The 25,674-nt window shown below is 42.9% G+C and overlaps 1 protein-coding gene across 4 annotated transcripts in view; it reads left to right on the forward strand.

Annotated features, from left to right (window-relative positions):
* Positions 1 to 5,801: 5,801 nt before the first annotated feature.
* The window catches only part of sdk2a (sidekick cell adhesion molecule 2a), an 80,192-nt gene continuing 60,319 nt past the window's right edge, over positions 5,802 to 25,674 (forward strand). For 2 of the 4 annotated variants that reach the window (XM_051388476.1, XM_051388477.1), the window contains exon 1: positions 5,804 to 6,235. In XM_051388476.1, coding sequence (XP_051244436.1) covers positions 6,079 to 6,235 — 157 coding nt within the window. In that variant the 5' untranslated portion in view covers positions 5,804 to 6,078. Of the gene's footprint in view, positions 6,236 to 25,674 lie in introns of all 4 variants that reach the window. The other 2 variants (XM_051388473.1, XM_051388474.1) reach the window with 2 other exon arrangements.

Raw genomic sequence — 25,674 nt, forward strand, 5'->3', positions numbered from 1 at the left:
TATGGCAAATCTTACAAATACTGTCAATAAACTGTTAATGGGTCATCTAATCTCCTGTGGCCAATTACATTAGAAAATAGGAAAGGAGCAGTTTTGCAAGGCTCATTTACAGGACAGGATTGTGTTGCCAATGTTTTAATCTCCCTCTATTGGGAATAATTTCTTAACGACAGTCAGCAAATGTTCTTCTGTGAGACATCTGTGAGAATCATCTCAGTCATTACTTAGTCTAACCAATTGCTGGTATGTCAATGACATATGCTACATTATCGTTTTGTTGATGTCTAAATAGTGATTTATCTCTCAGATTTCACTCTCAGTACACATTTCTCTGAAACTGTACAGTTGATGCAACTTCACACAAAGACACTGGCTCTAACTTGCCATGCTGTTTGAAGGATGAGTCACTCCATATTTTATAGTCAACTCATTTGCACGGTGATTGTGTTGACAATAAGAAGGAGAGGGTGCACAGCATTTGGACTGAATCCTAATTTTTGTATACACCTTATTTTGTTCATTCTAGACAGCCCAAACAAAGCCCGGCCCACATGGGAGCACTCCAGCTCTACCACATTCATTTACATTACACTACAGGCCAAACACCTGAAAACTACATAAATCACTCTGTCACTGCTAAGCTACATGGGCAATTCAATTGGCTTAAGTTTAGCCAACTAATGTGGTATAATGGCATCCATACAGTGCAATAATTCAAACCCATTGATCTGATTACAAGCATTCTGCCCCATAATTCACTTTGTTGGAATTTCCGCTAATATATGCAAACCAAGCAAGACAATAGTTTCATCTCTGTGGAATCGACACAGCCGGGTCAAACATGCGGCGTATCTGTTTAAAATTCTTCCAATGTTAGCTGCGAATATACCAGTGTTGGTTTTGGAAACTATTAGATTCAAAAATCTTCACACACCCCTCCTCACACTAAACTCAGGGAGCTGTTTTCACCCTGCCCCCTGTATTGCTTGTGGACAAACCAGCCAGGCCGTAATGAACACCTGGAAACAAGTCAACAGAGATACTTAACGTAATGTTATTAAAACCAAGATATAGATTCCTCTCTGTTTAGATCTTGCATTAAACAGGTATGCTGCAACAGCATCGTACACACGGGGCTTATGACAGAGTGACGGCTACAGGGAAGAATTTCTCATGCTAAAACCAGTGTGAAATCGAATGAGACCTCTGGCTTCTATATCGCTATTCATCCCACCTAATCTTTAGTGTGCCCAGGGTATTTTATAATGCCATGATATACCATGGCAGGGTTTATGGGCTCAAGGATTTAGCAGTGTGATGCGATCAGCCAAAAGGCAGAGTTGGGGGAAATGATTTTGCTCTGCATGTAAATAGCTGCTTTAATTACCTTTCAACAGCTGAATATGAAGATGACAAAGATGACCTTTATCAGCTGGTGATCTAAAATGATCAGGTATATGCTCTCTAATGCTTTTCCCTTTCACATATTTAGTTCACTTTTGTTTACAGTGTTCCAAACTGTCTTGTGATTTATTAACTGCTTTTCATATGCGAGGGAAACCAAGCAAGTCATAATTATTGATTAGCTGATTAGATTTATTTTGTGAGAGAACGAATAACTCAGCAACACGATGTGGTAGGCACTGATTATTTCACTGTGTAGTGTTGTTAACTACCTTTTGGCAATCTTTCTACACCTAAAAATGACCATATGTAATGAAAGTAATGTTCTTCATGCTGCAGAGTGGTACAGCTGTAGCACTGTCAGCTACGCAAAGTGGAGCCCACTAAGTGAGAGAAAAGACAGAGAAACAAATAAACAAAAACTAAACAATTTTTACCAGCAGTGCTTTCTCTTGCAAGCGATTCATTCTAAATAAGGACTTGGAGAGGAAGTAGAAACAATAAATTGCCAAATCAGAGTGTTGAAGGTCACAGGGAGTGACACGGGGAGGAGGATTAGTTCTAAAACATAGAGTAGAACACCACAAACTCTAAACAAATGTCAAGTTGTCAAGTGGATTGTCAAGTTATGAAAAGAACTGCTTTGAAAGCAAACAGTCTGATACAGACTTGGCCCTGGAGTGGCAGTTTACAGCATAATGTGAAGTCATAATATAACTGTTTGACTCGGCATTGGCCATCAGATGTAATGCCTGCACGTGTATGTATACCATTTCATGTGCTCATTTCTGCTAGTATATGTTGGACAGAAATTGCCTCTGGCAAGGCAAAGAATCAATCCCAATAATGTTGCATCTTTCAGGTAGTGTAGTTTCGCTGACAACTTGAATGAAATGCACCCTTCACATCTCCAGTTTTAAGACATTCAATTTCCAGCTGCTTCTTGGGGCAGAATTCTGCAGTGGAAGATCAATGCAAAATGACTGGAAAATTACTAATGTTATTTACATCAAAGTGAGACTGGAGGAGACCAATTATGCCAGTGATTCAAGGCAATATTCTTAAGTGAGTTGTCCCTTGGGTAATAACGGTATCATATTTTGATATTATTAATATTCTAGCCAGTAGGCCTATTGTTTTTTGTAACAACACATAAACTCGGATAACCTGACTATAGGTGTTTGATATGCTGTAGATGCTGTAGTTAATATACAATTTGGAATAATTCATTTGGAAACTTAAGTTGTTATGGAGAAATCCTAAAAGTATTTCAGCCATTAGCTTTTGTTGTGGGGAGAAAACAGATCTAAGGGTGTGACATAGAATATGATCCTCTGATGTATTTGCTATGCATCTCGTAGCAGCAGTTGTTTGTATTTTTCATGTTTCAATTTGTAGTTGGAGTCTCAAGGAAAGAGCTGTGAGGTGATCTGTTACTGGAGAGAAATCTGATTTTCTCTGTGAGATACCACAGATGAGGTGTCAAGACTGATGCAGCAGCATTGTGCTGTGTAAGTACTGCATGTGTGTGTGTGCTGACACATTTGAGGAAAGCACATCCACATAAGAAAATCAACAACGTGTGTGACGAATAGCAGCAGCGCCCACAGAGGAAACAGAGGGAATGAAGTGCATGGCCAGACTGTTGCCGTTTAAAATGGATAGACCGTAGTGACTTTACTGTTTGTACCCACAGATGTGATAGGCAGAGGCTGGTATTTCATGGCCTCTTTGTTTGCCTTCGTACCATCATGCCCGCATGCATAAGTGAGGCAGCACCAGGCAAACCTTAAATGAAGCTCATTTCAATCAAGGCATTTCAAATCAGGCGAGCTGATGGAAGAACAGCTTTCAAAAGACCACGGTGCATTCCCCATCACCCAGACCAACATGAGTATTTATTTAGTTGTGATGCTGCATGTGAGTGCATTATGGTTACAGTTGCGCTGATGGTGAACTGCAGCGACTGTCAGTGACCCTGAGAAACATCAGCTAGTTGGAACATGTTAGAACATTCAAAGATCCTGATGTTAAAAGAAAAAAAAAAGTATGAAATTTATTAATGAAACGAGCATCAATTCATCTTATCTCAGACTCAGCTTTCAAGGCTATAAAGGATATGACACTTGATTGTAGAAAGATTCTTGAAACAAGTTGACTTCCTTAAGAAAATAAGAAAATAATGTCATGTTAAGAGCAAGACTTTTGCTGTCCATTGTCGATGGTTTTAAAATGAAATTGGATATTTCGATTTTAAAGAATTATACAACCTTTTTTTAAGTTTGTCAGTGTCAGTGAAGTAATGTTCGGTGTGGATGTCTAATCATTTAATTATCAAGGACTCCAATGGTACCCTTTGAAAAAACATTATTTTCTTTGCTCTCAACGCTTTTAGACGTCATTTTTTTAATTTGTGGTATAGATGCAGTGCTCTGATTAAACACATTATAACACTTTTCCTTTGGAAATGAATGACTTTTGTCTTTGCGCAAATAATGGAGCAGTTGTGATGTTAGTAGATGAGTGAATTGGTGACTTTGTTTTTTTTATGTTCTGTTGACACTTGGCAAGTATAAGTATCTATTTTCAGTAAGTGAATGTATAAATGTCAGCTACACAATACCTTATTGTTTGACATCAGCCTGTGGTGCCCCCCCAGCGAGGCTTGTAGCATCAGGCAGTCTCTGTTTCCTCTGCTGCAGAACAGTTATAGAGATGGAGACAGAGCACCTGCCCTCATGCCTGAGCACTGTTCCCAGCAGCTTGCTAATGTCAACCTGCCTGATACGCACAGCGGGGTTGGGGGATCCAAGACAGCAGCAATTTTCCACTGCATGCGAATGAGACTGGAGAGCAATCTGCTGGCCTAAGAGCCTCATAATCAGCACATCATTATCAGGAGGGGGCTGGTGTATGGGGTGGCAGGAGGGGTGAGGCAAGAGGAAATAAAAGGAAGGAGCAATGGATGACACTAAATGAGTCCCTGGTAGAAATGAGACATTGTACGCCATAGGGGGAAAGGGAGAAGTTGGTTATTTGTAGTGCAAAGGACTTGGGGGGGGGGCAGATTCACTGTGGGACTATACAAAGCACAGCATAAAAGAGACCGAGGTGAGTACATCCCACAGGCACAGAGTACCACCTGTGTTTACACTTTGAAAAGCAGCAGCAGGATTTACCTAGCTCACAGCCGCTTGGATGTTCCCTGTTAGTCAATATTACTGCTGGTCCTCAAAAACTCACAAAATCTAATGGCACACACGCAGACGTTTTAAAGGCAGAAATATTGTGACAGCTCTTTGAAGCTTACCTCGCCCTGCATGCATTTTTCAGCGAGTTCAAAAGGAGCAAGGACAACAAAGCCGATATCACAGCCCATATGTACCCTCCTCTGTTTTCAAAAGTGCCCACCATCTCTATGAGCTCAAACTTGCCTTTTTATCCTTTGTTTGGTGATAGAGGAAGCACTCGGATGGGTTGAGCATTCACAGAATGATAACAGCCTGCCTTCCTACTTGATCTCAGACTAATTTCTCAAATGTCATTAAATTGTTCAGGTGTAAGCTATTTGCTATAGTATTCTTCGGTCTACTGGTTTGGCTGTTTTTGCTTTTAACCACAGGCTTTATTGGGACCAATGCAGAATAGAAAAGATTTACCATTTACTTTTAGCTTGTGACCCAGTTAATGCTTAATCCCTGGAAGTAAAGACATCCAAAAACAGCTATTCGGAGAGATTTAGCTGTCATCAGGTAGTTTTGAAACCCAGGCGTTTGGTTTTAATGTGACAACAATCAATCATAGCTGTCCCAATAGATGCCTCCTACCACTTTCTGCCGCATGGTGGCAATAGCGTACAGAGCACTTGTCCTGGCACTGTTTGGCTCAGGTTGTGCGCCCTGCTATAGTCTATGTGCTGGTCTATTCATAAAAAAAAACTGCCCGAGTGTATTCGGTGGCCACCCATAATGACAAATCCACTACACAGTGGAGGTCGTTTTTTGAGCATGAAAGAAATCCCTTTTTAACCTCTAAAGGAAGGTGTATTGAGTATATTCACACTTTCATAAACACACACACACACACACACACACACAGACAACACGCTTGGGAGCCACAGTGCAACCTACTGCCGGCCACTTGGTAATGAAATGTGAGCAGCTGGCTTTGCTGAAGTGCCTTGCTCAAGGACAGTTAAGTGGAAAGGTATTTAGAGAACAAGGAACTGATCTTTGTTTTGAAAAGACTTACATATGACACTAACAGATTGAGGTCTGAGCTCAAGCTGCCATCTACGCATCACATGAACTTGTGTTGGACTGTGTGAAGCCAGCCTTGTTATATTCCTTTTTTTTTAATTATTATTCCTCCACTCTCTCAGTGAAATAGTCAGAGGTTATTCGGAGCAGTAAGAAAATGATGTCAATATTCCGTCTCGCACACTTGACAGCCGAGCAAATTCAATTGGACTGACTCCGCCTTATTCATGCGGGACTTGTCCACAGGCTTTTCATACTACCGGGTGCCTGTCTGCATGCCCGGTGTTCTGTAACGGAGCGAGCTCTCCCCACAATCCCCCAGTCACTCACCCCTCATCACCAGTGTGGAGCAGTCTGACGCGCAGGACCAGCAGCAGCCAGGACTCTTCCCGGGAGTGTGTGGCCACCGAGCAACATGTTCCCAGCGCGGAGACGGGGAAGGCGCACCGGGGGCTCGACGTTGGCGCCGCGGACCATGGTTACAGCTGGACGGGCGGGACAGGTCGGACAGGTGTGGGTCTCATGTTGGATTCTGCTGTCGGCGACTTATATCCTCGGCGCTCATGGTCAAGGTAGGATGCGCAACTCAGATTTTTTTTTTGAATGTTCACATAGTGTGGCCACTGTTGTATTTTTGGAAGCGAGCAGAGGAGCGCACAAGAAAGTCTGTGGCAGAGGTGAATAGGATGAAAAAGATAGGAATAAGAAAATCAAAAACTAATCTAAAATTTTTAGATGTGTGCTTTTAGAGATCTGCTCTTATTGCCAACTTTCGACCGGTCACAGCTATGCCTGACACAGCGTATAAGATTTAATCCGTCTAACAACAACGTGTGTAAACTGTCGTTTTCACCTCCACCACAATCCCCACTATAACCTCAAGGCCAGTTGCATGCCCCAAACGCCCCAGGAGCACAGCCTGCCTCTGCAACACTGGACACTAATATTTAGTGACAAATGTTGGTTGGTTCAAATGCGCATATATGATTTGTCATTGTGACTAACAGTCACTCCATACTCATTATGATTCAGTCTATTACTCTTAAGTGTTCTGTCTCTATGACTTTAAATGGTTTAGATAACATATTCACATTCATGTTAACAGTTTTACTGTTTAGTGTTTTCATTTTTTTTATTTGTAAAGGCTTGTGGTTACTAGGTTTTTTTAAGGGTCCCTGTGATCTGTAAAATGTTCTCAATCTCCAGTGAAATGTTGAGCCATCCCTCCTACCTATATATATAGCCTAGCAGAGCCAGTCATTAACTTATATGAATATGTCTATAGGAGGGCCATTATTTGAAGGCATTATTACGTTTTTCTAAATGTCCACTTTTGCTCTCTTACTCACAGGCTGTGTGAGAATAATATGCATGGTACAGAACAAATTACTCACAACATGTATGTTTCATTCACATCCACCAGAGGTGTGTGGATAAAGGCATGAACGGGATATACACTAATCATACAATTACTTGGTCTGACTTGTCACTCGTCATCTGTCAGTGGATGACCTGTTGACCAGTGAGAAGGTAATGAGCTGTAGAGTGGATGGTAGATAGAGGCAAAAAAGCCAGCGAGAGCGAACCCTTCCTGCCTACATATGTCATAATTGGAAAACCATAACTGCTAGTTGTCACAAGAACTAAAGGTAAGTTGATAAAGGGGAAATTATATTGTGTGGGCTTACTGGGCTGGAAATTTTATCAGCAGTCTGATGTATATTCACATTAAATGGTGTTTAACCTTATGCTTCAGAATTCAACCACAGGGTCGTGCTTTTTATTACACAGGGACATGCAGAACCAAAAAAGAAAGACGTGTGTTTGACATACCAATCCCTGAGGCATTTACTTCAAAAGGTCCCAAAGGAGAAAAAAAAAAAGTTGTGTATTGAATGTTGATCCATATGAGAAGTGGCTTTTCTATGCAATCACAATGCTCAGTACGCCAAAGTGCTAAAAGCAGCATAATCCCTTTGCTTGTTTGTCTTTGAACAGGTCGCATTGCTCCAAAGTGCTCCCAACCTTATCTGAAAAGAGTCTCAGGCGTGTCTTATTATGCAGGGCACAGTTCCTCTAGCTGTTATTACCATCCTTTTCTCGAGCTAACATGCCTGGAGTCTGTAAGGATCTGTTGAGCGCTTCAAGGCTACTTCACAGGGCTTTACCTTTCCTCTCCAAACAGACCTCTTTCTCATCATTGCAGTTGGTATTCAGGCCCCTTGAATGTTCCCGGCTGCGCATTAGCATTGGTGAGAGATTCACTCTTCTGTCTGCCTGCTCTTTCAATTGAGAAGGACCTCCTCTATGTCGCACAATCGCTGCTTTAGGTTCTTTAGTGAAGACGCAGTTGCAGTCTTTACGGGGGGTCCTCTCGCAAGCCAGAGAGGGCTTGTTCTTCTGAAGCAAGAAGCAGATCTCATCCTCATGGGGCATCCATGTTTGCAAATGACTGGCAGTGTAGCTGTGCCTATGCATCAAGTGAAGTGAGATGCTGTAGTCATTCCCTGGGAGCCAAGGACCTCTGAGAATGTCATAAATTAGGCGACATACATGCACAGGAGGCCCCGGCGGAACCGGAGGTGGCATGTACTTGTTTTTCTGCAGGTTCCTACTGAGGCTCCTGCTGTGTTTAATACTGCTGGCTGCTCTAGTGCACAAGAGGATACCTGATAGAGGCCATGGGGGAAACATCTCTACTGCCACAGGCTGCTCTCAGCAGGCCATTTTAAGACTCGTTTAGACCCCCTCATCGAAATACCAAGTAAATAGATGTGAGGTTTAGTGTTTCTTCACCTCTTATTAGTCTCTGTGTCTTCATCTATCTGCGTGTCTTCTGAGTGGGTGTGTTTCTATGTGATCTTGTTGGGTGCGTCTGTGAAAATGTGTGTGCTTGTTGGTGCTTACTGTATGTTCCTCCCTATTGAGCTTTAATCTAGATAGCAGCATTGACATTCTGCCAACCGGCAGCTGCTATAATTTTCTGGACGTACGTTATTATGCAGCTTGACAGCTGTCAGCCATTTCCAAATCTTTAAATCTTATGATAATCCACCATGCTTACAAAAAAGCATTTGTTTAAAACACTCTGAATCCTTGTGTGATTAAAACTCCCTGCTTTAATGCGGGCACCAGATCATAATTCATCTACATTGGTGACACACTAACGCACACGCGCATGCAAACACACCCACAGAAAGATAGAAAAATCAATGTGTACAAGATTACACAACTCCATCAAGAGAAATATAATACAGTTTTAATAGAATCAAAGGCATCTCCTAGTTCCAACAAAGAGTGATGACAAACCCGATCGTATTCGCCCACACATATAACACTACACAAATAATAGAAAGCTTAATCTGTTTTGCATGTAGCTTCACAAAAGTAGACCCACATATTCACATTGATGCCACATTGGCCTCGGGCATCTGATTTTAGACATGATACTGAATCCTGAGCCATATGTGATGAAATCATTGCATTTTGCTAACCTTAAAGCACTTGAATCACATCACAAGTCCCATATGGGGCACAGTGACGTGGGGAGTGGGAGTGCTTCTCAACTACCATACTACACACTGTGCATATTTATGACATATGTATCTCCCCGTTTGGCGAAATATAGTTAATTAAACATGTTTGCTGTTCCAGAGAGCTAACAGATGTCTGCTAAAATTTGGACTAAATGCTTGTTTTCTTCACAATGTGGCTTGTGCCCAGAAAGACCAGCTAGTGGCTTGCACAGCCTCAGGTGAAACGCGGTGGCAGCCTGACTTCCAAATCAGACTCCTTGTGTGTCTTCAGCCTCCCATGTCTGGCTGGTTGGCTGCTTTTTCTCTGGCTGCCAAATGCTGTCTACACATGTTTATTCATGTTGCCACAGGATGCTTTATTCACCAAGATGGAACATGTCACAGCTGAATTAGAAAAAAAAAACAGAACTGGCATCAACATTTGAAATAAATGAATGAAAAAAGCCTAATAGATTTTCAAAAATGGGGGAAAAAATAATGGTAATGCGCCTCAAACCAGTTAAAGGGTGACAAATGATTCTGATCTACTTCAATGTTGAAGAACAATAGGGCCACTGCACTGTCAACGTTTTTTAGCTTCAGGAGGCCTTTAATTGGCTCAGTCGAGCAGCAAAACTGTGTTTATAGTTCATAATGGAAATGTAATCAAATTAACTTGTACCACAGGGTTTTGGCATTCACCCCTTGCCCAGTAATTGCCATTTGCCCAAAGGGCTATGTTAATGGCTATTTGCATGGGGCAAAGAGTCCTATCTCCTACCGTGTGTCTGTCATGCTGCCATATTAGGGTATCTGGCTGAAATAGTTACTTACTATGCTGGAGTTTAGTTTTGCTGTTCTAGTGTTGAGAACGTATTATGTGTTACTATGATGTGAGTTTGTGTTGAATTTTATTGGATAATGTAGGCACACAGTAACCCAAACCTGTGTTTTTAATGAAAGGCTGGAGAATACAATGTATGATGAATCATGTGAAACAGACTGATTGAATTCACCAACATACAGTTCTTCTTTATCTCCCCAAATACTGTTTGGAAAAGGTAGGTTTCTCAGATTGGAGTTTTTAATAGTAGCAGCACTGACTGAGGAGGCAAGTCCTTCTTTTGGGGCTAATTTTAATCACATAGCTTGGAGTGGTTTTGTTTTCATGTCTCCTTGTTTACTGATGAGACTGAGGGGAGAAGCGCTGTAGGGGGAAACAGACGTATTCTTCACATATTAATTCTCCTGGCTAAAAGTCTAATCAATCTGACACAGGACCAGGAGGCACCTCTTCAGCTATCAAGAACAAAAAAGCAATGTCTCAGAACAGGCCCAGAGCTGGGACAGAAATTGAAAGAGGAAATGACCTTGGATACGGAGTGGGAATTGAAGTGGCACTATTTGTTTAATTTAATATAATTTTGACAAGGGAGCAAAGATGTGCATGCTGCTTCATCAAAGCATCATTCTAAGGAGCAATTTGAAAAGTGTTCAAAATGGTGTCATTACTTTCATCCAGGGAAAAGAAGGATTGTAGTGAGGCGGTATTCTTGGACCATACATCTGTCTTCAAGCCCCCAAGCTGTTCCATGTAAACATTTAAACAACACAAAGGCAACTCAAGAAAAACTGTGGTGAGAAACAATGCTTTTTACAGCATAATGTGCGTTCTGAATCTCTGCACTCATTCAACTCGCCCCCCCTGGGGACTGGTGAGTGTATTCTTGTGTTGTGAATAAAATGGCAAAAGAGGCAAAGAAGTAGAGAAATGGAGGAGAAGCTGTGGTTGGGGGGGGGACTCTTGTTTTTTCTCCCTCTCCTAGTAAAAACAACTGGTTGTACCAATCCATTTTTCTTGTACATTCACACGAATGAATTCACATTTGCTCCATTCTTCTACCAAGCCAATCACAACACTTGGCTATGCTGCTCTACCACTAGCAGCAAGTTTCCCTGGAGCAAGTTATGATGTGGAATATACACACCAATATTGATGTTTCACTCAATACAGAAACAAAGAAAAGAAAAGAAAAGAAAAGAATCAGATGAGCAACAAGCTCCATAACATATGGAACTGGAGAAGATAGGAGAAAAAAATGTTTCTTCTGTATCTTCTTCAATGGCTCATTTGACTATCATAGAAGCATTCTCCAGCTGATGAGCTTTCACCTTGCTGTTTGAAGAGAGCATCTTTTGCATAAGCACTTCACATGGAGTTGGGGTCAGGGGTCAGCAGGTTGACGGAGCTGGGTGAGTGCGGAGACTATTTCCGACCATGGCATACTTTCTGTCCATGAGCAGGGTCTCGTCTGGAAAGAAGGAGCCTCCGTGCTCTCCATCTGCAGGGCTGAGTTTGCTGCTCTGCTCAGGCTGTTCTTGGCAGCACGCCTACCAGTCCCACTAGGGGGCCTGGCGAAATGCCTCAAGCTGCATCTCAATGCCTTGTGCTCAGTATTGATTAGGACCGGAGCTGACTCTCACTCCCCATTGTCCTGTTCTTGGCCTAATGGGAATTCCATATCATGTTTGATATCACATTTGTTTCCCAACACCTGCATTCTTCCTCTTCCCCAAGATAAGCAGGGCCCAACATGAGGCCCTCCCCTTTCCTGTCACATTTTGACAGCTCTCCACCTTAACTGTAAACAAATGGCTTGCAACAGAGACACTAGGGGATGTCAGTGTGGATGTTAAAGCACGGATCATGCAAAGGCATCAACTGAGATAAATCTAAAGAAATTCCTACCAACAATCACATCCAGCAGCGCTTTTGTGTTTGCTGATAAGAAATTCCTGTCTGGTATGCATGGCAGAGTAGAGCTGGTTGTCATTGTAGTATGGCAGTGCTTTAATGTACACATATCTTTGATCACTGTCCTTGCCTCTAACATCAGCAGAGTGTCAGTTAAGAATTGTGGTGATGACAGGAGCTGACAGCAGTACGGCAGGCTTCTGCTCTATGGCTCATGTCACATCTGGATTCCCTTTCCTTGGCCCCTCAGCACCTGAAGCGCCATGAAAGCGCTTCAGGTGCAAGACTGAGAGCATATGGCGGGTATCAACTTCGAGTGAAAGCCCAGACAAAGCCTTCGTCCAACACTGCCTGCTGTCCTCTCCTAAGTTTTCATTGTCATTATATGGATAATGTAATGGAACATTACATTTTCATTTATATGCTAAGGAAATAATTGACTTGTACGATTTAAAGTACTTAATCGAAACATACGCAATGAACAAAGGCTCCAGAAAAATATTGGTGATCTGAGAGCTCGAATGCTTGAATGATACAAATTATCTAAATATACAGTACATAAGAAATCAGTACAGCGTTGCAGCTCCTATTGAAATGAGCAAATTGGCAGTATTCTCTCTGCTTCTACATTCTTACAGGATTAATATGTGCAGGGCCATGGAGAGCCGGTGTTTGACAATGAAACATGAATCTGCCAATACACATTTTGAGTCCATCATGTGTTTCTGCCTGGAATGATTTAGGATCAGTTTGGAAGAGCTCCTCCGAGGTTAAGTGGGAATTCTGTGGGGCATTGCACCTCTGAAAGCAACCAATACTGACAAGGACAAAAGAGATCCTGAGCAGATACAGATGCCTATTTATTTTAATTTCAAAGGCAGCTTGAAAGAGGAATCTAATAAAAGTTCCAATTGATCTAATGCATGTTAGCAAATGCACAAACATGCACACAGCAAAAGTGTGCATGTACACTAATACGCAAACACATTTTCTTTCTCTAACACATGCATCTGCACACACGCTCAGATTGTTTCATTACCGCTAAATGGAGCTTTCTCAAAAGACCAAACCAGTATTTGAATCCTGTTTTCGGCACAGCTAATGAAAGTGGGGCACAGCCATGGTGTCTCGTGTGAATAGACAAAATCAGAATCAGCTTTTTCAGTGTGAAGCGTCATGCTCGGATGGTCCTCTGTGCAAAATACTTTCCAATTTAACCTGTCTCTCTGCCATGTCGCAGTCACTGCCAACTGCAGTGAGGTGGTGGAGAAAGGGGAACAGAACGAGAAATGAATATTGCTATGGACATTGTGAGGATGCAATGGGGGGGGGGCACTGGGTGGGGTATTGACGGAGGAAAGAAAGGAGAGCGCTGCATCAGTGGGGTAGAGATTGCTGTGGTGTACAGTAGCACAAATCCTAAATTCTCTGCAGATCCGACGGTAGCTAGGAAACAGCTGACAGTAAAATGGGGGGATCAAAGGGATTAGTGTGCCCAGTTTGAGCCCAAACAGTAACCCTTCCACTTCTCCCACTGCCAGCCTTTTTATACATTCACCCCTGTATTTTGGTGGTATGCTCGGCCTGTTAGACACAACCCATCTCTGGTTATCCTCCCCTGAGTCTAATTTGAAATCACCCTTTTTTATACACTCTTTAGCTCTTACATACTCTCACAGACAGGATATATGTAGAAAAAGGTCACCATTTCAATTTTAGATGTAGGCTGAATGGAGACAGACACCTCGACTCTAACTCACACACAGGCTACACAAAAATACAAATGCCTACACACAAGTCATCTAGACAAAACAAAGGCACTGCATCTGAGGGGAAGAGGATGCACATGTCAGACACAATCAGTGCTGCCTTTTGTGATCTGAGTGAGATTTCCTGTCACTGGGGCTTGAGACGCAGCCTGTTTAATTCTGCAGGGGACTGCCATGTCCCAGATGCTTCGGTCACTGTCTCCTCTTGTCTCCGAGCCAGAGAGACGTACCTAAACAAACAAGCCCAAGAGTCCCCTGTTGGGGACATTGGTACTGTACTGCACCAGGAGGACTTCTGACAATGTGGGCCTCATGCATCTGGAGATGCAGCAGACATGTGAACACACTCAAGGCTGACACAGAGCTTTACCCAAGAGAGTAAAGCCAAATCGGATCTACATCACATGTGACGTACATATGATGGTTCAAAACTGATTTGTGATGCCTGACTTGAGTGAGAGCATTGCGGCAGCAACAAAGACAGGGTGCGCTGTTGTTGTTCCCCGATGTAAGCAGACTCTACATGTGGACACATAATGATGGCTGTGTGCTATTACAGAGGCTGCAGGCTAAATTTCTGTTTCATAGTTGTCAAAGCTTTCACAAATTGCTGGTCAAGCTATTTAATTTGCAAGTGGGGGGCTTTCAAAGAGTAATTTCCTTGTTCTGTAAAAGGAAATGTTTGAGCACATATCTTATTGTAGAAATGCTGGACATATTCATTGCCTGTGGGGACAGCAGAAATGGGAGAGTCAGTGGGATTATATCAGTTTAATGAAGTTGCTCTGACCGATGTTTAATTTCATGAAATTCAATTAAAAAGCTTTATTTCCATTCCACAGTAATCACTCAAGGGGTCACCGTCATTAGATTATAGAGAAGGAATTGTGAGAAGAAATGACCAATCAAAAATGTGTTCTTTGAGTGCATGCCATGCTGATCCGCTATTGTCTTTCAAATGCTTCACAGGGAACATTGTGACTCTGTAAAAGAAGAAAAGCTGCAACAGAAAACTTAACTGCTGTTAGGTAAAAGAAAAGAGTGCACGAAGGACATGACTGGGTTTGTACAATATACAACGATAGAAAGAAGTACGGCTGTTATACCTGGACAATGGACGCAATCACTGTAGCACGGCAACTACCATTCCTCTTTTATCTTCCTCTGTGGGCCCTGCTCTTGATGCTCTGATTTGATTGTTGTAGCTCCTGTTATTGCTATATATGTTAAAAATGGACCCAGCACTTTTCTTGTCCTCTCTGCATTAGTGAGGAACAGTGAAGAAGAGAAAAAGGGACAAGGTAAACGACAGAGAGAACATGTAGCCCACCAACCATCTTACAAACACAGACTGCAGAGCTGACATATGCAAACTCAAAGGGTGGCGGTGTTTAAAAGCTTTAATCACACCACTGCTCAGAGCCCAATGTGGCGTTGCACTCTGCATCATTGAAAGCTTGTTTTATTAATGTTGTCCAGAGTGAAGTACGGTGGGGTAGTGGGGTTGGGGGGGTGGATGCATTGTGCTCTTGATTTAAAGTGGGGTGGAGCAGAAACAATGGCCATGAAAAAAACATGGCATGGCTGTGAAGGCAGCCCACTTCCATTACTTTAGAAGGCACGGTGCCCAAAATGGTGCATGCTAAATTGGCTGAACGGTATACAGAGAAACATGTAAAAATGTACAGTCACATCAGTCTTACTAAAAGGGTGGGTTTCTCCCAGATATCAGTAATAGAGAAAGACTTGACTCTTTTGCACTGGTTGACTCTGTAGAATTAGTTCATCATGTGCTTTGTGTGACACATACAAGCCAATCAAGGCAAAGTGTGCTGTCTTTGAGCGAGCGGGTGAAGTTAAATCTCGTGCGAGTCTGATGCCTAATTGCTCTCATTAGCAGCCGACGTTCACACCAGTTATTCTGCACAATTAACCGGCTGCCACTAAGATGTTATGAGGCAGAATATTGCGGTGGGTCAAAGGAAAAAAGGTTGTAATTAATTCTCACTTAAATTAATGATTTCATATTTCAAAGGCTGGTACAATGGCATTTCTGTTGAGATTCCCCAAGGGGAGACCACTGATGAGTGTTTTTGTGTGTGTCGTGTGGAAATGAGGAAGTGCGCACAGTTGATGGAAATCAGGAGCCATTGTTGTTTGACAGTAGGCACCTTTGCAGTGATTGCCTGTGTTATTAATTTGTGAGATGAGAGGAGGCAGGCTCCTCCAGCCTCTGATGGTTACGCACCGCATTAAAGAACTGCTGCTATGAATGACACTCAGGGCTAATGAATATGAATACATTTATAAAAATAGGCACGGGCTCCCCTCTCAGTGCAGATTGGGAGTGACAGTCACATTGGCTGGGCATGGTTGATGAGAGAGGGAACCGCTGCCCCTGGAGATGGAAGATGTTGCAGGGATCAGACAAACAAACCGCACACACACACGCACACACACACACACACACAATCGCACACAGACATATACCTCCAGCATGATGACATTCAAAAAGGCTCCGGCATTTAAGAGTGTCACCCCTGTCATCTTGTAATACTATGTACTCACTGGACACAGACAATCTGATCTATCAAAGCATGTGTCTACATCCCTGAAATAATAATTATCCCACTATCCATCATAGCTAATTGCTCAATTTGTGTGTGATGTCACAGGGACTAGATCATTTTTTATTATGTGTGAAATTTTGAGCAGGTGGGTGGCTTGAAAGAGAACTTCTCCTACTTTTGAAAATCCACAGGTGTCATATTGTTAGTTAGTGATTTATGCCGCACAAACAACACATTTACATTGCCTGTCAACCAATTTATAGACTGTTTCCCATGGAAACAAAGTGCAGTAATTTATAGTCATTAATGCACAATTCATTACTTTCAGGTTGACTTTGGGGACACAAGGATATGTCAATTTATCTCTCTGTGGTTATAGTTTGGCATTTAAGCACAGCCATTACCTTACATGGCCATTAATAATGAACCAATGTTAAATGAAAGGCATTTGTTCATATTTTATCCAATATACAAAGAGGAATGCTTTTAGTTTACAGTTTGCTTGCTGTTTTAAAGCAGTGGCGGAAATATGCAAACTATTTTGTATTCTTGTCTAGACAAAAAAAGAATCCACTCAGTAATCTATTACTTTCGCAGTCCATCTCACATATGCTTGTTTCTCTAAAGATATATTTCATTGTTCTATTCATCAAACATCATAAGCCGGATCTAAAATAAAACCCACAGTGATCCCAACACACAGCCTTCAGAAAAACTTAGTACCACTGAGTGCGTTCGTTTTTTAACACAGATGAGAGATATGGCAAACAAGAATATGCAAATGTGTTCATCTGTTTTTCTCGGTAGGCGACAATTTTAATTGATTAATTGAAGATGTTTATTTGATTGGTTGCGGCTTAATAATCCAAGATGTTATTTGTCAAGCTGTTCAGTTTAGGTGCAACAGCATGACTGTTTCCCCCTGCTTCCATATTTCCCCCCGAAAGTTAATGTCCTTATTTTTCCAAGTTTGAAGCACAGGCGGGACCAATCCCTCAAAGATTTGTGGATGACTTTGATTGAGATAAGTGGGATACTCATTGGCTCTGACAGACGTAACCTTGGTGAGTGTTCTCTGGCAGCCACTTGAGGAGCACGGCAGACTGTGAGTGTCGGACATTGGGCTTGACTGACACTATGGTGCTAACCTTGAGCCAGGTTCCTGTAGAGCAGCGGCTCAGTATTTAAGGGCCCAGAGAAAACTCATTGAGCATCTGACTTAACTGGGTTAGACTGCACCCATGGATGCAAGCCATCAAACTGAACTAATTAACAGCTGAAACAACCTTGAAAGCTGCAGACAACAGTGTGTTAGCAGCATTTGCCCCCCCACCACTCTCATTCCCCCACCATTTTCTGGTGTCTGTGCTATGCTACTCAATTCATTTATTTTGCACTTGAACAACAGCTACTTTATAATCTTTTTTCTCCAGTTGAAATTAGGCTAGAAGTACCTTCCATCAAACTGTTCTGTTGAAAATTGGAGAGGCATAAAAGACAGATAAAAGCACTACATGCTGCCCCTGAGAAAAAACATGTTGGTTTGTGTGGTTGCAGACAGGAAGAGAGAGAGACAGAGACAGTGGATGCAAGAGCAAGCTCAGAAAAGTGCTCATCTTTCTAGGATGCTCATAAGGATGCTGCGTAAAGCAACTAGAAGGAACATTCATTTTGTGGTGATTTTGGTGGCCAATACTACTACTTACATACCTGTCTAGGAGGAAGGGGGCCAATTCAGAATCAGTTTGAATCCTTTCAAATCTCACAATTCTTTCCATCCGTTGAATGTCGACTCTATCCCTGTCCCTTTTAGCTTCCTTTTGTTCTTCAGTCAATTATTTTCTTTTTTTCTTAATTGATTGATCCTGCTCCAGTATAAGACATAACCACAAAGTAAAACTTCAAAAATTACAATTCCTCCGAGGAAAAATCTCCTGCTTCCTTTTTACTGGCTAACGTACAACTCACTGCTAAATTTTGCCCGGGAAAATGTAAACACAGGTTCTTCCCATCTGTGTGCCGTAAATCGTTTTGCCTGATTTTGTGTAGAATGGGGACCCAGTGACAAGCATTAAGGATAAAAATATAGAAATAGCTTCTCACTGATGTTCTATTTGCTTATGTAGGTCATATAGAGGCAAAGGTGTTTCACAAAGACCAGTTAAAAAGTCCTTGTAGTAACTTTAATGGAATGACTCATTTATTTACTTGCTATCCATTTGATGCCATGTCTAAGTTCATGGTGTTGCCCTAGAAAGTGAATGTCTGCGCCTTTGACTCATGTTCGCATGAATCAAAAACAGCAAAAGGGATTTACTCAAAGGGGAGACTCATCAAATTCTGTCAGATTTGAACTCTCATACCATTGAGCCCCTGGGATTCTGTTTGATTTCCTCCTGAATCAGCAAGGCTGCCATTTTCTTCAGAGGGTAGTTTGCCGTGAGCTGCTGCTGGGGGTCAGGGGCCAATTCAACGTTATTGAATAATAAATAAATAGAAATGTGTTCTGGCTGTAGTTGATCCCTGTTGTTTCTTTTCCTCTCACTTCCCTGGGCAGACACACAGCAGCTGGGGCCTTGTATTTGCTGTAATGGCCTGTATATATGCAGGGTTTCATATTTCAATCACCACCACGGCAGCAGAAATTGGTGGTTTAAGATGAAGTTGAAATTGGAAAGTGGCTATCGTGTCTGCATGAGGAAACACATTTGAATCCCAGCGGAGAAGGTGCTTGGCAGCTGCATCTGGTACGCAGGCTGACAAGTCCTTAGGAGTGGAGTTAAAGTTAGAGCCACAAGTGCTCTAGAGCCTTTCATGCCTTAGCCAAATGATTTTCCAGCGGAGGTCGCATCAGGGACATGAGATTTGAGGAAGTATTTCATAATAGCCCCATAATCAATGATTCATCACCAGAAATATTAATGAGGCATAAATGATGTATTGGACTCTGATGAGGTAGATCTACAATCACATCGTTAAATGTCACAGGGCTGTTCATTCATGGTAATAAGGTATTTGTAATAATTAATGTTTCGTGTTATTTGGCTATAAACTGTATGGAAAATGATATGCAAGTTCACATCCATCCACTTTCTTGTGGTTGTACTGTAAAATGAGTTTAAGAGTTTCACCTTTCATTTCTTGCTGTCACTTATTGCTGTTACTCACACAGTCTCTTCTCTCTGCTACATTAACTGAATATTCATTATGTGGCTAATAGTGGTGCCTTTGAAGAATGATCATATTTAATTTTCTCGCCTGAGAAGGAACAAGTCAGGAGAGGGTGTAGGAGAGGAGTGTATGAGAAAGATAAAGGGGAGGGAGTGAGAGAATTAGATCAAGCGATGAATGGAGCGACAGAGGGGCATGTAGTTTATGGACCAGCAGTGGTGGGGGGGGGGATCGAGTCTCCAGATTACAATATGATTATATCAGTCTATCTGCCTGACAACTCCTCCACCTCTCAACGCCAGTACAGTGTATGAGGGTGCCTTGCCCCCCTCCCCCTCCTGCCCCAAAGAAGAGAGTCTTTCTACTTTTTTTCCCCTTTACTCTTGGCAAGAGGGGATCAGATTATGAGAAAAAAAAAAAAAAAAAAACACTCAACCAGTGGCCACGGCGGTATTTCTTCGCTCCAGCAGCTGCAGTCCCTGGCTGCGTTTATCGCTTTATCGATTACCATCACAAGGCAGTAATTTGCCGGGACTTGCAGGGACATGATTAAAGATCCGCAAGCGATGCATGGTGGCTGAAGTTGGTGCTGGAGTGTCATGTTGATGAACACGCACTGACACACATACACAGACACTAACGTGCTGGTAAGCAGGGAGTGCTCAAGGGAGGAGGGGGGTGAGGGGTGCATTCCTGTCATAGACATCAATGGCTTTAAATCTCCTGAGCTAACCTTTTAATGCTCTCAGATCCTTATGGCTGGCTGGATAATTGATTGTGTTTGGTCTAATGGGATTAAGAGGCAGTAGTGGCCTTGGGCTGGACACAGTGGCGGTGATGGCAGCAGCGGTAGTGGATTGGAAGATGGAGAGGTTGATATAGAAGCATAGAGTGAATGAAGTGTGGACTGAATCGAGACGGAGGTGTGTGTGTGTGTGTGTGTGTGTGTGTGTGTGTGTGTGTGTGTGTGTGTGTGTGTGTGTGTGTATAAGAGTGAGAAGGAAAGAGAAAGAGTGACAGAGACAGAGAGGCATGGCAGAGACAGAGAAACGCAGCAAATTTGAAAAAGACTGAGAGGAGAGAGGATAAAAACAGGGTGGATAGATAGCTGCAGGTCTGCTTCTCAGTCCATCCCTAATTAGTTCTATGAGAAAACCGGGGAGCTGATGGTATCCCCAAGTGAAAAGCTTGTTAGCGTAAGAGATGCTATCTGCCGGCTATTGGTTTTGGTCATGTTTTGCTCACTGGGTGAGTCACTGGGTCTGCGGTGTGCAGCGAGATGAAAGCAGTGGGAAAATGAGAGTCAAGGTGGTAAGGCCCATCCCCCTCCTATCACCCGGGATAAAGCCTGTCCCATTCTAACTTATCAACAACTGCTGTGCTTTGGCTTCATCCCTTACACCAGAGCTTGTTTGAATGTGTCAGTCTAGCCCCCCTTTCTTCTCTGAATTATTTTTAACTTCCCTCCACACTTGGGATGAGATAAAAGCAGAAGTTTGTGTGGGAGAGTAGTGAGGGATGAGGCTGCGGTTAGTAAATTTTTGCTGGAGTTTTCACTGACTGCTTGTCGCCCTGTATATTGCAGCCGTGTGTCTGCAATCCCTGGTCTCTTTATGTGGCACATGGCTCTATCATGAGTGCACACGCAGCACAGAGCTGTCATTAGCAGTGCCAATTTTTAGTTTTTATGTCTACCCCCCTCTGTAGTACTACACACCAGCACCTCCCTCTCCATCTATGTTGTATACAACAAGCATCCCTCATAGAATAAGGGTTAACAGGGTCTATCATTGCTGGATTGCTGGCTCTATTCATAAGTCCAGCCAGCCAGATCATACCACAGATCCAGGTTTTGTCTCTAGTGAATAGAGAGGCTGCTGCAGCCCACCGGCCCTTTATGCTGGGCCACGTTTTCACTTGGGCTCAGAATATGCCAGGTCAGGATAACCGTTGCCATTTTGGTGGGCGGCGGAAGGCATTTTGCCAGCTTCCCGCAGTGAGAGTAGTGAAGCTAAAACGTATTATTGTGCGTATGTGTCTGTGTGTGCAGCAGTGACAGTGAGAGTGTTGGTGAATGAGAAGCAAACAGAGAAGACAGAGCACAGCAAAGAATAGAGAGAGGATATGAAAAAAGGTGGATGATAAATCTGATGTGTATAGAGGATTCTTATGCTCAGGTGGGAGTAGGAGAGAGTATGGGGGACTGCGCGGCACATGAAAAATCATCCTGTGTGTTTGCGAGTTAGAGAAAATGTGTCACTCTGACCTGGCTGTCTGCCTATTCTTGTCGAGGAGACGACAGGTGAGGGGTTGCCATGGTTACCCGGAGTAGGGGTAGGGTTGGAATGAGTGGTTTTGTGTGGTGGCCTCGCAATTTCACAGTTAGAACTTTTTTACGCCTCACATGTTCTAGTTTTGTTTAGGTGATGGGTGATATTGTAACGCCATATGGGTGCAGCAGGTGTTACTAGTAGCCGAGTGCCAGTCTGTGCACATAGTGGGTGTTAGAAAGAGCTATCAGTCAGCCCCTTTCTCGCTCCGTAGAGATTTCCCAGAGAGCTGTGTTGTCCCTACAAGGGCCAGATGCTGCCTTGGTTTGCTCTGCTGCCCTCTTTCCTCTCTTCCCTCGTTCCCAGGCCCACATCAAACACGCGCAGCCCATTTCCCCCCACAGCTCTAAATCTCTTTAATTCCATCATCTGTTGCCCATTGAGGGCAGCAATTTAGTCTTAACGCAGCATTTTAGTGTGCCATTAAAAATTCTGTGAGGTTGGTGGCCAGGCCCTGTAGCGGAGAGGTGGCCAGTCTTCAATCTGTGTCTCTGTGTCTAACCCCTGCATTGCTCTCTCCCGGGACACATCCACCATTAAGATAGTGTTTGAACAGCCTGGCCCGGACACATAGAAAATACATTACATACCCCCTACACGCCAAGCTCAGCCACTCCATCAAGATGACTGTCTACATCATCCATATATTGTGATAACCACTGAGGCCACACTATGGTGTAGTAAAAGGCTGCCTGAGTAGTTATCAGGTAGTTTCTTTTCTTTCTGCAGTTAACTGTCTTATGCATGTAGATGTTAGTCACTGTTGAGTATCTGGCAACTGTATGAGGCCTGACCTCAACCAACATCTGGATTGGGAGGTTATAAGTTCTGCTGCTTTGGTTTTATAGACAATAGTTTTATGTAATTTCCAGCAATTTCACCATTACTTTTACAGTGATTGGAAACTGTGTTCAGTTAATGACTTCCCTATCTCCCAGATGGAGTGCAACACCCACTCTCAAAACAATGACAGTACAATGACTTGCAAAATTATTCTGTCTCGCAGAATTATACCAGTATGAATTGTTTACATCATTACAGCAACAGCACTCCAGACTAACCTGAAACTCCTCGAGTAGGTGGTTTTGCCCTGTTTTGAGTCAGGGGTCTCCTGAGGTTTGGTTTCTCTGATTCACTCCTACAAATAAGGCTGAACCAGTGTTAGCCCTCTGCCACTCTGGCCAGCTACTTTCCTCCTCTAAGGTGAGATAAAGGCTATGTCCTTATCAGACCTGACATTGACACTAAGAGCGATTGGCCTGTCCTAATCAGTGGAGTACCTTGCAGCAGCAGGGAGTCCCAATGCTTGGTGCAGACTTGACCTGTCCAACTGCTCTGCTGTCCAGCTCACCTTCTGGCACCTATCGAGTTAGAGGAGGAAGATGTTTACTGTTTTTTTCTTACCAAGGTCTTTTAAATAAACTTTGAACTACTAGAAATACCAAAACCGACAAATATGATAAAACATATTTTTTTCTCTTAAAGATTTAATACAGGAAGGATATTTTATTCCCCCAAATGATTCTTTATTTGCTGATGTCAGTTCAGAAACCGTAAAAAGGCCACTGAAAAGGCACAGTCTTCTAGTAGGGTAACAATGACCAAGTGTCCTTGGAAAGAGCAGCACAACCTAGAAACGCTCACAACACAGTGAGTTGCACCATCATTAAAGATAAAATGAATCACTGTTTTATCTGTAGCACTGTATGAATCTCTTGGTCTATGTGAACATTGAAAAAAAAAAATTCTTACATGTTTATCATGCTGCATTTAGGATACATGCAGATGGTGTTTTATCCCATCCCAATCAGTATAACACAACAAAGAAGATGTTTATTGTTTAGAAAATAGATCATTCATCTGTTTGATAGGATTATTATCAGTAAATATTTCCTGTCTACCTATTTACTCTGGTATGTCATTGGCAGCCGCATGTTCCCATCTGGGAGTGTTTTTCAGCCGGTATCACACAGAGAAAGATAAACACTGGTGTTGTTTGCTGGTGAGCCGATGTCAACACCAGTGATGTCACGGATACCCATTGTAACAAACAAAACCACGAAACAATGATACAGGATTAGCTGCCCGCCGATCAGGGACAGCCCAAGGGTAGTGGAGAGATACGGGCCTGCATAGCGCTTTGGTTTAGCACATCTTGCTGACAGCTGTCTGTCCACATGTCAGCCAGTGCAACACACCTAATCCAAGGCTGCTTGTCACCTCCAACATACAGCGATGCTGACAGTAAGGAGAGCAACAACATGTGCCCCCCTTCCTTTCACCGTAGAAATGCTAGGTTCTGGATTATTTGTGGTGTGGCAGATCATCCGCAGCCCTCTCACCCACCCACTCAGCCTCAGAGGTGGATTAGAGACCTGGTAATCTGACTGTGTGTGGTGACACATGTCAACCATCAGGATATCAAGAGAGAGGAGTCTGGGTGAATTAGAAATGGCGGGGTAATCCAGGGTATTCAGACCCAGAGTCTTTCCCTTAATTCCCATACCAACCCCCAGTCCCACAGACACACATACATGTGTGTAGGCACATACATGTGTGTAAGCACATATTACACACATACGCAGACATTCCTGTACATGGGCCTGTGGGCTTCCTTGACATTACCCCCCTTGCATTACCTCCTCAGCACAAGCCCAGCCTGGGATTCCTGTCACATCTTTCCATGGGCAAGACTCACATTTTCATTACAGTGGAGCCAGTGGCGCTGCACAACCTTTTTCTCCTCTCTTCCTCTCTTCTTCTCCTCTTCATCACCGTGTCAATCATCACAATGCTGTCACTCTGGATCTGTCTCTGAACTAAGCTGTCTCTGAGCTAAGATCCAGACACACTTGAGAGACAGAGGCAGACTACTCACCCCGACGCTTCTCTCTTGAAGTTGTACCAGAATTTCACTCCTTTTTGCCTCTTGACACTTCCCAAAGTTTTTTTTTTCTTTTTCCCAGATTTTTTTTTCCTTTTTCTTTTTTTACTGATCTAATTTGCAATATTTCCACATATTAGATGAAGTCTGTACATGCGGAACAGAGTACACATGGCCAGGGAATTGAGAAGTGCAAATAATTCCCTCATGTGGAAAGGCTGCAATTAACTGGGGATGTCAGCCTTTGTAAAATATAATTGAGTTCAGGACGAAATGAACGTCTCTAATCCGGCCGACAGAGCACTGTCAATCAGCGTTCCTCGCATCCCCAAAACCAACTGTCATGCTTGTTTATGTCGGTCTCTCAACTGAATTTTTGGACACTAATGTTCTGGCAGCTGCCTCTCTTTAATGCGTGGGTGACTGGGTGACTTTGTGCATCCCCTGTGGGAATGGAAAGCTGCACTATAGGGAGAGACTGGACATCTGTTTTCTCTGGTCGAGTTGGAGATAATATTGTGAGCTCAGGCATGGTGTCAAACACCTGTGTGACTGAAGAAGCATTTTCTCCGTTACTGAGCATAAATCACCTCTTGCAACGTGCAGGATGATATCAATGGGGGATGTAGCTATTAGCATAGGTTGACTTCACCTCAATTCTAAGGGTCAAATAACAGTCAGCTGTCTCTTCACTCAATAGGCCTCTTCCTCTCCCATAGATACTGTATGTGAATTACCTTTCCCCTCATTGCCGTGCTGTGCAAGGAATCTTCAAGACATCCTCCTGAAAATGTCAACCGTTTACAGTGCTCAAATATTGCCTGTCATAGCAAAAAGACAAGTGATGACCTTAAAGTGCCTGGATAAATGAGTCCACTTAGAGAACAATCATCTTTTTTTGTCCTCTTTAATTCCTTTCCACCTGACTCTCCGACTGCGGCGGCTGCTTCGGGCTCTGATCTATGGCCTCTCTCTAATCAACCCTCTTATTGAGAGGTAAAGGGTTGGGAACACATC

The sequence above is a fragment of the Dicentrarchus labrax genome, unplaced genomic scaffold, assembly GCF_905237075.1.
Source record: "Dicentrarchus labrax unplaced genomic scaffold, dlabrax2021, whole genome shotgun sequence".
NCBI lineage: Eukaryota > Metazoa > Chordata > Actinopteri > Moronidae > Dicentrarchus > Dicentrarchus labrax.